Genomic DNA, 13,950 nt, shown 5'->3' with positions numbered 1-13,950 from the left:
TGTTTAGTAACTAAGTTGTGTCTGACTCTTTGGCAACCCCGTCAACTGTAGCCCGCCAGGCTCCTCTGTCCGTGGGACTTTTCCTGGCAAGAATACTGGAATGGGTTGCCATTTCCTTTTCCAGGGGGATCTTCCCAACCAAGATCGAACCTGCATCTTCTGCACTGGCAGGCGGATTCCTCACCACTGAGCCACAAGGGAAGCCCAGTTCACATTAATGGATGTGTTAATCTCATTAACAGTGTTTTCACTATTATTAATTAATAAGTGTTTTTCACTGCAGTCTCAGTGTGTTCCACAACAAATCAAGTGGGTCCTGTATATTATTTTTAAATGGGGCAAGAACGGAAAATAAAGTGTATATCCTGAAAGTAAAGACAAGTATTATGGGGCTTCCCTGTGGCTCAGTGGTAAAGAATCTGCCTGCCAATGCAGGAGACACAGGTTCAATCCCTGGTCCAGGAAGATGCCACATGCTGCAGAGCAATTGCCACGACTACTGAGTCTGTGCTCTAGAGCCTGGGAACTGCAACTACTGAAGCCTGCACACCTCAGAGCTGGTGTCCCACAAGAGAAGCCACTGCAATGAGAAGCCCACACACAGAAACCGGAGAAAAGCCTGCACGACAACAAACACCCAACACAGCCAAAATAAATAAATTAACTTTTTAAAAAAGATAAGTATTATGTTAAACTTTATGCTTTATGAAGATGTGAAGAGTTATAATTTCAGATAAAAGAAAAGTAGAGCAGATAATAAACTTAGAATTTTTGTTAATATTAAGAATGTGATATATTAAATGATGCTTAAGGGATATTTAGGGTTTGTTGTAATTAAAGATATTCTTTAATTAATTTTTATTTAATGAGGTACTAAGTGAGAAGGTGAAAACAGAAATGGCTTTAGAAATTAGTCTATGGTTTTTGCTCCCTAACAATCTTTCTTAAGATACAGTTTTGAGGTTGTAAGAAGTTATAATAATTTCTCACTAGGCCAAGCTCATGCTCCTTTAACAGACAGGAAGATGGTACCATCTTCTTCCCTAAAACACTTAAATGGCTGAAAAGATAGGTAAATATCAGTAATCAGTACACCTTTAAGTATAATAGTTATCAATATCACATAGGTTATACACAACATAAAATCTTATGTGTCCTTCCCCCTTTATTTTTACCTCTTTTGACATGACCTCTGAAATATTGTATGATTCATCTTCTCTTCCTCTCTTCTTTTTCATGACTATAAAAACAATACCATTTTAGTTTTTATAGTAATTAAAGCAAAAAATATAAACACATATTCTTCAAAACTTTAACAAAGAAATTTACCTGCATTCTCCTCACGTGCATCAATGGAATTTTTATCCTACAAAACAAGGATTTAGACTATTATTTTCCCAAAACTTCTATGGTATTACAAGTTTTAAGGCACCGATTAAGTAAACTTTCCTTGCAGTTGAACCAAATCCAGAACTCATCACTATTATGCTTACTAAAAGGTAACCTTTTTCTATATTTCCCTACTATAACTTGTTTGTAACTCTACTTTTTCCCAAAGCTCTACTTTTCTCCATTTTCTTCCATGTAAGACAAATTTCAAAATTAAACAGAGGCATTTTTATTTTGCAATTACCATGTACATCTCTTCTCTAACTATGTTTATGCTGAAGATACTCAATGGGTATGGTATGGAAGGAGTACTCATTTCAGTATAATTTGTAAGTTAAATACAACTGACAGTAGAGTATCAAAGAGAAAAACCAATGGAAAGGAGATAAAAGAAATGAAGAGACATTCAAAAAGTGTCTCAAAATGGGAGCTGGAAAAGAATAGGTAGAAAACTTGTATGAAAAATAAAAATGACAAAGAAGATAAATATAAAAATAAAGTAAAAAATTTAAAGGATTAAAAAGGAAAATACCAAGAGAATAGTAAATGGAATAGACAGAATATGATGGCTGACACCTTTAGAATAAAAGGGAAAAAAACCTAAAACCTGGTATAAAAAGTTAGCTGGGTGAAAGTAAAGACTTTTAAAGCAACAGGCTGAAGAATACAGTGTAAACAGTTGGTTAAGCCAGTAAAATTATAAGTACATTCTTCAAAAACCCAAAATAAGTCCCTGGAATTAGCAACTGAGTCAAGTAACCGTTTTCCACAATTGCTTTTGTTGTACAGTTACCTGCTATGTACCTTAACATCACTGCTAACTACACTAAGAATCAAGTAACTGGACTTAGATACCCTCCCTATTTTTCCTATTGGCATTTTGATATTTTCTAACAAAGGCAGTTTGGGGTAGAAATTAAGTGTGGAGTCTGAAATTAATCCTAGAATCAAATCCTAGCTTACTATTTATTAGCTATGTGATCTTCAAACTTAGTCAATTCTCATTCACAATAGCTGAGTTCTATAAAGTTACCATGAATACTGAATTAGTGAACACCGAATCAGTGCATCTAGAAGAAACCCAAGTTTAGGTTCCTGCAAGCACATCTTCATTAACTGATCAATAACCCTGTTTATGCATATAAACATACAGTACTGTTTAAAGACAGCTCATTTATAATATATGCTGATTAACACTGAACTCAAAGCCAAGAGCAATTTAACTCACACATGGAGGAAGCTTATCTAACAGATATATTTTCTCCATAAGGCACATTACAGTCTTCTTACATAAGAAACACTAGACAGCACTTCAGCACAATGTAGCTGACAGTCTTTTAAACAGCAAAATCACCAAAACCACAAAAATACAAAAATCATGACAATACATAGACACAAAAAGGAGACTTGTTTACACTGTGACAGCTTAAATAAGGTAGGTAGCTTTGACCTCAGCTGGGAATGTTACTTATAGAGAGACTCAAATTTTTTGCCATTCCCCACATGCGCATGTCTGTGAATGGCCACAAAAACATGGGCATTGATTTGGGGATAACAAATTATAGCAAGTAGGCTAACTGGAAAATATGTAAATCTATGAATAATGAGGATGGACTGTACTCTATCTCCTTGCATCAGCTTCTTTATACATAAAAGAAGGGTAATAGTATCTCTACCTAAAAGAGCTACTTTGAGAATTAAGACATGTAAAGTTTAGAACACCTGGCACATAGTAAGTACTCAACAGTTGTTACCCATATTATTTCTCTTTTCACTAGCACAAGTATTGTTTGTACAATTCCTATCAATATGGCATAAAAAGCCTCATGTTAAACAAAATTAAAGCATTCCTCCAAAAGATCACATCTGAAATTCAGGCTATCCCTAAACGGATGCTCTATCTGAAATGCTATTACCATTCATGCTATCTACTCCAGTTTTGGTTCCACTGCTACAGCTAGGTACAAGATACAAATTTAGATTATTGGTATGGTTCCAAGTTGACATAATGAGGTTCGAGGCATGAAGAAGAACAATCATTACAGGCTCCAAAAGAGCTGGCCACTTATAAAATGCCTTGAGGTATAAAATAGTTGTAGATTTTTCCTGAGATTATAAAGTGAAATTGTGCTGCAATGAAATACAGTCCACAAGATAAGAAACTAAAGGTCACAGTTTAGCTCTCCTTCCATATCTAAGATACTGAGAAACAGATTTTACACGTTTCTATGCAACCAACAAAGAAAGGCTATCAGATAAAGGTTTAAATTAAAAAGATAATCAAGAGTCAAAAAAATACAAGAGGATGTCTTCAATATCTAAGGTAATGTATATAAAATATTCAGGCTTACTATTTATTACCTTCGTAACTTTCAAAGATTCCTTTTTTCTCTCCAGTTTCTCTTTCTTCTTTTGCTCCTACAAGATAATTTTTTCTTAGTGTCAAATGCAAAGCATGAAACACAATAAAACTTAAACACAAATAACTTAAGCTCACAACGAAGAAACTGTACAAAAAGTAAAAAAAAACAAAAACTTGAGCTTCAAGCCTCTATGAAGTAATAGGGGACAGATTTCCTGCCTTAAGCAACTAAAATCCAGATAAAACATACCAATGGTTTTCAGCAACTTTTTATCATGCAGCAAAGAACAGTGAACACTGACAAAAGGGAAACAAACAAGGCGAATCTTCTACTAAGCTTACTGCCTAGAGGCAATGGCCAAGTGCAAATAATGGAGGGAGAACCCAAGGAGAGCTCAGCAGTCTGAGCTGAGAAGACAGAGGGCAAAACTCAGAGGAGCTGGCAAACCAGGGTCAAAGTACCAGAGGGGAGAAAGCAATATACAAAAGCAGCTCTGAAGATCTGCAGTGGCACGCTCAGGCTGAGTATTGATCAGTGTGTGAGTAGAGAAAATGAGGGCCAGAAAAAGAGCAACTAGAAAGCAGGCGGAACGATCTCTGTGCTCACAAGGGATCAGAAACAGTTCATATTCCTGTCAGCCAAAGCTGAAAGGCCTCTTAACACACAGAGCATCAAGAAAAACTTTCAGAAGACGGACTAAGTTATTCTTAGACTAGAAGCTGTTCCAAAGCCCCCTAACAAAGTTTTAAAAGCAGGACATAAAATGATTCAGATTATTTCCAAGAGGTGGTTAAGGGTATTTGCCTTAGGAGTCATTAAGCTTGGTATTTGTTTTTCTGTTTCATTTTATCATAGAGTTTTGAAAAGGGCTCCAACAAAGAAAAAAGAAAAGTTAGCAAATGTAGCAAAATCTTCCTTGATAATCATTAACTGTGAATGATGGGGACAAAAGGATTTATTGTAGTGTTGACATTAGCCCAAGTTTTAAAATCTTCATATATTATAGTAGACTTAGAAATAAATTATACAGTGTCTTAGATGATAAACGCAATGGGAAGAACAAAACAAGGTAAACGAGATGAGGGAAGAGGTGCCAGGTAACTTTATTTAAGGTTGTCAGGGCAGGTCTCGTTGGAAAATATTTAAGCCAAAGCTTGAAGATGATAATGAAGCCAGGCAGGAATCTATTGAGAAGAGGGTTCCAAGCAGGAAATACACCTGGAACAAGGTCTGAAAGGTAATGGGGTTGAGAGAGGCAACCAGACTGCTTGTGGTCTTCTGGCCATCATAAGGACTTGGGCTTTCTTAGAAACAGTGAAAGCATGAAAGCAGTGAAATATAATTAAAATACTGCATGGGGGTTGGGGGGTGGGGGAAGTACTAAAGAAAAACACATTCTTCATCCTGTAGAGAATCTTTTAAAACTGAAGGTAAATGAAGACTTTTTCAAACATAAAAGCTAAAAGAACCTGTTACCAACAGAAAATGAAGACAAACCTATAATTACAGAAAGCAGATCAGAAGACAGGAAATGAGGAAAGAGAGGAAGTGAGGGATGGCAAAGAATAAAAAAGGGGGCAGAATTCAGCCATAAAAAAAGAATCTAATCTTGCTATTTGTGACAATATGGATGGATCTGAGGGCCTTATACTAAGTAAAATTAAAGAGAAAGATAAATATTATATAATCTCACATGTGGAATCTTTAAAAAAAAAGCTCAGATACAGAGAACAGATTAGTGTTGGAAGGTCAAAAGTGGGTCAAAAGGTAGAAATTTCCAGTTAAAAAATAAACAAGTCATGGGGATGTACTACACAGCATGGTGACCACAGTGAATAATGTGTGTGCTGCGTGCTCGGTCGTGCCCGACTCTCTGTGACTCCATGGAATATAGCCCACCAGACAGACTCCCCTGTTCATGGAATTTTCCAGGCAAGAATATTGGAGTGGGCTGCCATTTCCTACCAGGGGATCTTCCCAACCCAGACGTAAACCTGCATCTCCTGCGTCTCTGCATTGGCAGGCAGATTCTCTACCAGTGTGCCACCATACTTATTGCATATTTTAAAGCTGCTAAGAGAGTCAATCTTAAAAGTGTGCATCATAAGGAAAAATATTTTTTTAACTAGGTATGGTGACATTAACTAGACTTACTATGGTGATCATTTTGAAATAAACAGTAATATTGAATCATTACACTGTACACCTGAAACTAAAATAATGCTCTATGTCAATTATATCTCATTAAAAAGGAGACAGAAAGAATTTTGGGGAATTAATCGTTATGTTCATTATCACGGTTGTGGTGGCTTCATGGGTATACATTTTAAATACGTACAGTTTTGTGTGTATCAATTACATTTCAATAAAGCATTAAAAAAAAGGACTGAGCAAAATAAAATACAAAATTTCTAGCATACAAAAAAAAATCACTGGACAGAATAAAAATCAGTCAAAAGGCAAATTAAAAAATCTTAGTATATTCATACAATGGAATGCTTCTTAGGAATAAAAATGATCTATTAAATAAATACATATAAGCGAATCTTAAAAATATGCTGAGCTTAAGAAGTGAGACACCAAAAGAATGTTTTTCCTATGATTCCATTTGTATAATATTCTAGAAAAATCAATACCAATTTATAATTACAGCAAACAAAAATCAGTGGTTGTCCAGGACCAGAAGGAGAGATCGCTGAGAGAACTTTTGTGGGTAATGGAAATGTTCTTTATCTTGACTGTACTGATGATTACACAGGTCAAAACTCACCTGTCAATTTTTAAATGTGTGCATTATATTTTACATAATTTATATCTCAATAAAGCTTTCTTTTAAAAAATCAAGCTGTTAACTATAATCAATCACACGTACATACCTCTAACTGCTGCTGTTCCATTTTAGTCAATAAAAATTTGGAGTAAATATTGCTTTTTTCAAGCAAATGTTGAAGTCTACGATATCGAATGTCCATGGACTCTCTATCCCAAGACATGCGAGCCTATTCAAAGAAAAAGTTTCCATAATTATTAAGTTTTCTGACATACATTGATCTTTCTGCATAATGTATAACAAAGATGACTGAACAACTGCACTTTAGGTTTAATACATTTCCTATAATAAAAATACTTTTATAATATTAAATTCACTTACTAAAAATGCCTATCTTCAAACAAAAAACTAGAATAACTAAAAAAAACATGATTCTGGGGTTCAACAGGCAATCTGGTAAAATATATTAATAGCTTGGCTACCAAAATATTGAAATTTCAGATACTGAAAACATGATTATTGGCATCTACAAAACTGAAGGCCCATTTTCAAAATATCTGAAATTACAATTAGAAAGCAAATATTTAATTCAAGTTGAAATTAAGTTTTTAAAAAAATAAATGATTTCAGAAAATATTTATATACCAGTTTTATTTGCAAGAGCACTGTTAGCAAAAGATAACCTCATTAGCTAGGGAGTAGAACATCTAGTTTTAGAATTTAAATACGATATTGTTAAAATACTTCAACAAGCTAAATCTACTGCTAATTTCTTATAAGGTTCTTTTCTCCTCAGTATTGTGTTACCCAAGATTTGCCCTTACCTTTTAGGTTCCTTTTACTCTCATACTCTTAGCTTTATCTTTGACCCCTATACAACTTCTATCTACAAAACTCTGCTTTTCATATTACTGTCACATACTATTTGTTCATTTATAAAAGTATGCAACATTCTAGTGGCTAAGGAGGATCTCTCAAGTCAAAATAAAAGTAAACAGAAGGCACAAGAGAGAAAAGAAAAGCAACAAATAAATAGTATAGTTCAATGGTCCACAAACTTTTTTTGGTAAAAGGGCAAATATTTAAATATTTGAGCATATGGTTTGTACTGCAAATACTTAAATCTGCCTTTGAACAGTTACAGACAATAAATACATAAACCAAAGTTGTGTTCCAATAAAACCTTATTTACATAAACAGGAAGAGGCCAAATCCAGTTTATAAGTGGCCAACTAAATACTGTAATCTAAACTCAAAAGCATTAAGTGGGCTGAAATCATGGGCAAACCTCACTAAATGAAATGAAATTACTTGACTTTTATAAAAATAACTATATTTAACTTTATTTTCATATTTTAGTTAAAATCCTTTGTGCTTAATTTATCTGCTCCTTTAAGTCTTATTCAGAATAAATTAGCATACACTTTAAAAGTAATTAAACCTTTAACATGCCATCATGGAACAATAATTTATAATATACTTAGACTATGCCAATGGTTAACCTTTAAACCCAGTCTTCCATATTTCAAAAATAATTTTGTAGTAAATCTTCTCATCTATCATTCCTCTTTCTTAATTTTGTTATCTGTCATACTAAAGTAAATCATGACTTCATCTGTGGAAAGTACTGAGTGCCTGGTGGTAAGTTTCTCTCGATGGGTAAAAGAGTATGCTAATGGATACCATGAGCATAAGTTCTTCACTGTCTATCCCATCGCCTCCCCAAGCCCAGAATTTTTTTTTTTCTTTTTGCAGAGGGGGTTCTATTTCAGTCTACACAATATGAGCTGTTTTCCTTTTACCTTTCCAAGAACCCTCACAACTCTTACCTTTCCCTGCCCCCCACTACACAGACATTAAGGCTACTCTAAAGACTTCTAGACTAACAATGACTTCTTTCAAAAGGAAATGCAGGTGTAAAGTCAAAGAAAATAACTGTAGCAAATGAATGTCAAAATCATTCTCCAGGCTCCTCACAAACCTTCCAATCTCCTAAACCAAAGCAAATGCTTCTCATTAAAAACTTAAGCTAGTTCTTCCTCTCTTAAGTACTTCTAAATATATGCCCATAAATACTGTATTCTCCTAAAAGGAATCATTACTTTTGTATGCTGAATTTTTTTTAGCTCCAAAGACCTATAAGAGACTTCTTGGAATTTTCTGGATAGTCACTGAGGCAAGAATAATTTATGTCAAGGACAAAAAGTAAAAAATTCTTTCAATACCTGTTAATAAAAAGACATGTAATAACAATGAACCACAGTCTTGCACCCTTGTACCAACGGGATTGAAAAGAGCTTTATTCATGGAAAATCTGAAAAATGAATTTTAAAATTGCTAGTTTAAGTTGTATGATGCATAACTGCTAAAGAAAAGCTAGTTGTACCATACCTATCCCTCAAGTGTTAACAATTCCAAAAAAATCTTAAAATGACAAAGTGTTCAAAAGCTTAAAAATTTCACTAAAAGGAGTAATTAACTCCCAGTTTAATCAGCAAATATTTATGGTTCTATAAATTTTGACAAATCTTTTTAAAACTGTTTTTTATTTTTTAAAAATTTTTGGCGGCACTGCAGCGCCTGTGGAAATTTAGTTCCCAATTTGGGATTGAACCCACACCCTCTACATTGAAAGTGTGAGTCTTAATCACTGGACCACCAGGTTAAGTCCCTATTAAAGCATTTTTGAAATGTATCCTTATTATACCTATCTTTCTTCGAATAGCATTTCCTTATCCAACAATCTTCATGGATTATAAAACTGAACTGCTGCTGTTACTGCTGCTAAGTCACTTCAGTCGTGCCCGACTCTGTGTGACCCCCATAGACGGCAGCCCACCAGGCTCCCCCGTCCCTGGGATTCTCCAGGCAAGGACACTGGAGTGGGTCGCCATTTCCTTCTCCAATGCATAAAAGTGAAAAGTGAAAGGGAAGTCGCTCAATCGTGTCCGACTCTTCGATACCCCATGGACAGCAGCCTACCAGGCTCCTCTGTCCATGGGATTTTCCAGGCAAGAGTACTCGAGTGGGGTGCCATCGCCTTCTCCATAAAACTGAACTACACTACTCAAAATTAAGGGTTTATCGTTCTTACCATCTCTGAAGTTGATTCTACTCTGGACTGTGCTCCAGGATTCATCCTTTACAATTCACCTTGTTACAATGGCCACAAAGTATATTTTATTTATATAGTCATATGTTATGTAATATATTATAAAATATTCTTTTACATTAGTTAGAAATTCAACATTTATTATCCTATTACCTGCCTACTATCTGCCAAGTGCAGAGTCTACCAAAAAAAAAAACCAATGTGATGTGCCCTCAAGAAACAAAGTGAGAAAGTAATGATAATACTGTGTAACAGAGTACTATGGGAATTCACAGAATGAGTAAAAGTGGTTTATGGTTGACCTCCCAATTCTATTAAAATTTATAAACTTATTACCTTAACCAATTATGGTCAACTACAGACGATCAGTAACAACGGAACTAGAATTTACTGGAGTGAAAGTATAGCAACATGGTTAAAAAGTGTGAATTCTGAAACCACAGGGCCTACATTACCATCTTTGCTCTGCCATTTACTAGCTGTGGGACCCCAGGCAACCTCTAGGTGCCTCAGTTTCCTCATCTAACACAGAATGAAAATAGAACCTACTTTATAGAATATTTTAATAAAATATACTAATAATTAAACTATTAAGTTTAATAATAGTAATAATAGTAATAATGAGTTAATAGTATCTACATGATAGAATGGTTGAGAATTCAATGAGTAAAATACATGTACAGCGTTTAGAACAGTAACTGACAGTAAATGATCATGAGGTGTTAACAAGGCTAACAAAAGAATCATTAGAAGTGATGTCGCTCAGTCGTGCCCAACTCTTTGCGACCCCGTGGACTGTAGTTTACAAGGCTCCTGGGTCCATGGAATTTTCCAGGCAAGAGTACTGGAGTGGGTTGCCATTTCCTTCTCCAGGGGATCTTCCCGACCCAGGGATCGAACCCAGGTCTCCCTCATTGCCGGCAGACGCTTTACCGTCTGAGCCACCCACTGACATAAAATAGGAGGGAATCAACTAATGTATTACTTGCCTTTGGAGTACATTACTCCCCAATTTAAGTAGTTTTATAATTACAGGGTTAATTAATTAATTAGTTAATTCAGTATTAACGTCCTTAGAGAGGACGCAGTCAAATTCGAGTTCATTAGTGTGTGACACGACCCCCAGTTGCCTCAGTTTCATCATATTTAACTGAAGATATTAAAAGCATCGATATAATCCTAATACTGGGAGGGCTAAATAAATTTTTACAAGAAATCACTTAGTAGGGAGCCATTAAGAGTTGGCAGGTAAGCAACGGGGTGGGACAGTACTGGAGTTAAATATATTTAAAAACTGAAGCTTTTCAAGAGGTTAAAAACTGCTTTTAGTAGTCTTCAAAATAAGAAAAGCTCAAGGGCAATGTCACTGAAAATGTACAATGGAAAAGAAAGTAAAAGCAAGTTGATAACCTAGGTGGAAAAAGAACACTGAAAAAATTCATTACCGATTTTGGAAGAATAATTATTATGGCTGAACAAGTAATTTGAAATGCTAACTTAAGAGAGATGAGGACACTTTCCAGAACAAGACTATAACTGATAGAAGCATCATTCCAAGCTCGTGCAAAGCTTTCCCAAAAGTAGCATCGGTAAAGGAAGCCCGTTTAAAAGTTGATTAAAAAAAAAAAAGACTAGTAAACTTATGCACACAAACCACACCCCCGAGGACGCATCAGGTTACTACTTAACAACGATGAACTTGATGCCTAAATTACCTTTTCTAGCATCTTCCGCTCTCTCTCTAGCCCAGCAGCCTCAAGCTGTTCTTCCTCCTCTAGCATGGCTGGGGTAATCACGGCAGTCTCCGGCTGTTCAACCACATCTGGAGCTAGGGGCCCTGGAAGGGAAGGCAGGGGGGGACAGGGCTTTTAAATTGCAGTTTTAAAAAAATGACCAATTACTCGACGTCCTTGTTAAACAACCCCTGTCGCCTTCCCAGATGCATCTGACGCAAAAGTTGAAGACCCGGGGGGACGCCAGCATCACCTCTCAGAGACCTCCTAGGTTTTCACTATGTCAACTAGTAGTAGCCCGGACCCCAGTTTACAACTGGGGATGTTCAGGAAAACGCAGGTCTCCCGTGTAAAACCTCCTGTACTATGCAAATACACGCAATTTCGGGGGTCCCCTACCCACTCTCCACAGAAAAGGGAAACCTCTTTTCCTCCTCAATCTCTGCCCGGGGTCGGCTCTCCCGGCAAAAGTTGGGCTGCAGTCTCCATGCCGCTCCCCCACCCCCGCCCCGGACGCCGCAGCCCGCATTGGGAGGCAAGTTCTCCTCACTCACCGCCGCTGTTCGCGGGGCGTTGCGCCGGCATGGCTGGACACACACTCCGGAACGGGGTGCTCTCCTCACAGTGCCCGCAACGCCGCACGCTAAATCCTCACTCGCCGATCCCCGGTCCCAGTCTCCCGGCCAAGCGCCCAGCCAGAGAAAAACGCGCGCTTCTCCTTCGCGGGAAAAGGCCGTCATCTCGCGATGCTTCGTGCTCCCCACCCCGCCCCCGAGTCCCAGAGGCGCGAGATTTGGCGGAGTTTGGTTTTCGTCAGAATCCACTTCGGCGACGGTAAGCGTTATATGGGGACCTCGGGCTTGGGGTGGATGGATTCTGCTGCAGAAGTCAGCCTTTAGCTCTGTGATGCTGGGCGAGTTTGCCTAGCGAATGGCCCTGTTTCCTTAAGTAACTAATCATAATGCGTCACTATGCAGGCTTAAGCAACACTCTGAACAGTTTGAAAGGCACCTTCACACACTGGCTGATGTGATTTAAACCCCGCCCGCGGAAGATCCTTTCGGTGGAAAGAGGTACCGAGTATCCAGCTGAAGATGTGAGAAATACATATTGCCAACTTTGGCCACTATCTGCAGTTAACATTTTGAATGAAAATTCCCCGAAGTGACCCGAAGAGGGCTCTTTTGTGGCTGGAATAGGAGAGATTGTATGGTGGTAGAGTTCTTTTTAAAACGTTCTTTCAGGATAAGGGAGATATTAATGCAGTGATAAACCTAGCGGAGTGGCCAGTAGAAAAGACATAACATTCAGGAATTCAGTAGAGGTTCAGTAATTAGAGAAAGTGCCTGAAGGGAGGAGCTGGGCTCTTCTGGCCCCTGGTTTTCACTTCAGTCTTCAGTCCCACACTTTCTTGCCTTTTAACAAGTTCTTGTGCCACCCCCGCCCCAGCCTCAGAATTTACGGTATACCTGCCATGTAACCCTCTGTTTCCTCCATTTCTGACTCCCACGCTATGCTGCTGCTGCTGCTGCTGCTGCTGCTGCTGCTGCTGCTGCTGCTGCTGCTGCTGCTGCTGCTGCTGCTGCTGCTGCTGAGCCGCTTCAGTCGTGTCCGACTCTGTGCGACCCCATAGACGGCAGACTCCCAACTGCTTTACTAATTGTAATTCTACAAAACTTAAGGGTCTACAATGCACTATAACCATCTTCAGCAACCTTTGTAACACTGAGATTAGCAGAGATTGTTTTTAATTCCTGCATTATAGGTGAGAAAACATGCTGACAGAGGATAAATTAACTTAGCCAGAAGCCTACAGTCATTTTGTGATCAAATAGTAGCCAAACCCAGGTCTTTTGAAAGCCAATTCAGATTGCATTAAGATAAATTATAACCTCCATTAATAATTACTCTTAAATCCTACCTCTTTCTAATCAAGGACAATAGCTATCAGTCAGTCTCACATTACTAAGATTTTTAACCTAAAATCAATTCCAGAATTTCTTTTCCTGACTTTTGAAACACTACTTTTTACAGGGTTTTCCCCTAATGTGCTGAGAATCCTTTCTTGTTCTCTCTTTTGAACTCAATTGTGGCCAACCTACCCAAAACTTTCCTTCATCTGTTACTCTTCCCTACTTTGTTCCTTGTAGTCTCTGCTCTGCAAGCTTCAATGATCAGCTCAAGGCCAATAACTTCCCTTCTAATTCCTCAGAGATCAAATGGGGACGATTTATCCAAATACAAATAGGATGGAATTCAAACAATTTCATCTGATTCTCAAAAGACAGAAATCTCATCTAATATCTGGTCCCACACTGTTTGCACTAGTATATCTCCTGACACATTTGTCACTGTGCTGCAAACTTCCAGATGTACAAGCTGGGTTTAGAAAAGGTAGAGGAAACAGAGATCAAATTGCCAGCATTCAGTGGATCATAGAGAAAGCAAGGGAATTCCAGAAAAACATCTTCTGCTTCATTGACTATGCTAAAGCCTTTGTGTGGATCACAAAACACTGTGGAAAATCCTTAAAGAGATGGAAATACCAGACCACCTTCAGTTCAGTTCAGTCGCTCAGTTGTG

General features: G+C 37.5%; 1 protein-coding gene across 1 annotated transcript in view; it reads right to left on the bottom strand.

The window, feature by feature from the left end:
* HELLS (helicase, lymphoid specific) overlaps positions 1 to 11,952 on the bottom strand; it is a 34,982-nt gene extending 23,030 nt beyond the window's left edge. Inside the window, exons 1-6 of the mRNA XM_052660907.1 lie at positions 11,922 to 11,952; positions 11,350 to 11,471; positions 6,629 to 6,751; positions 3,751 to 3,807; positions 1,330 to 1,366; positions 1,176 to 1,240 (exon numbers count right to left, since the gene is read on the bottom strand). Of these exons, the coding sequence (XP_052516867.1) occupies positions 1,176 to 1,240; positions 1,330 to 1,366; positions 3,751 to 3,807; positions 6,629 to 6,751; positions 11,350 to 11,471; positions 11,922 to 11,952 (435 nt within the window). The remainder of the gene's footprint in view (positions 1 to 1,175; positions 1,241 to 1,329; positions 1,367 to 3,750; positions 3,808 to 6,628; positions 6,752 to 11,349; positions 11,472 to 11,921) is intronic.
* Positions 11,953 to 13,950: the final 1,998 nt, after the last annotated feature.

This window comes from Budorcas taxicolor, chromosome 23, assembly GCF_023091745.1.
Source record: "Budorcas taxicolor isolate Tak-1 chromosome 23, Takin1.1, whole genome shotgun sequence".
Taxonomy (NCBI): Eukaryota; Metazoa; Chordata; class Mammalia; order Artiodactyla; family Bovidae; genus Budorcas; species Budorcas taxicolor.
Note: the sequence above shows the minus strand (reverse complement) of the source record. Positions and strands in the feature narration are given on the sequence as shown.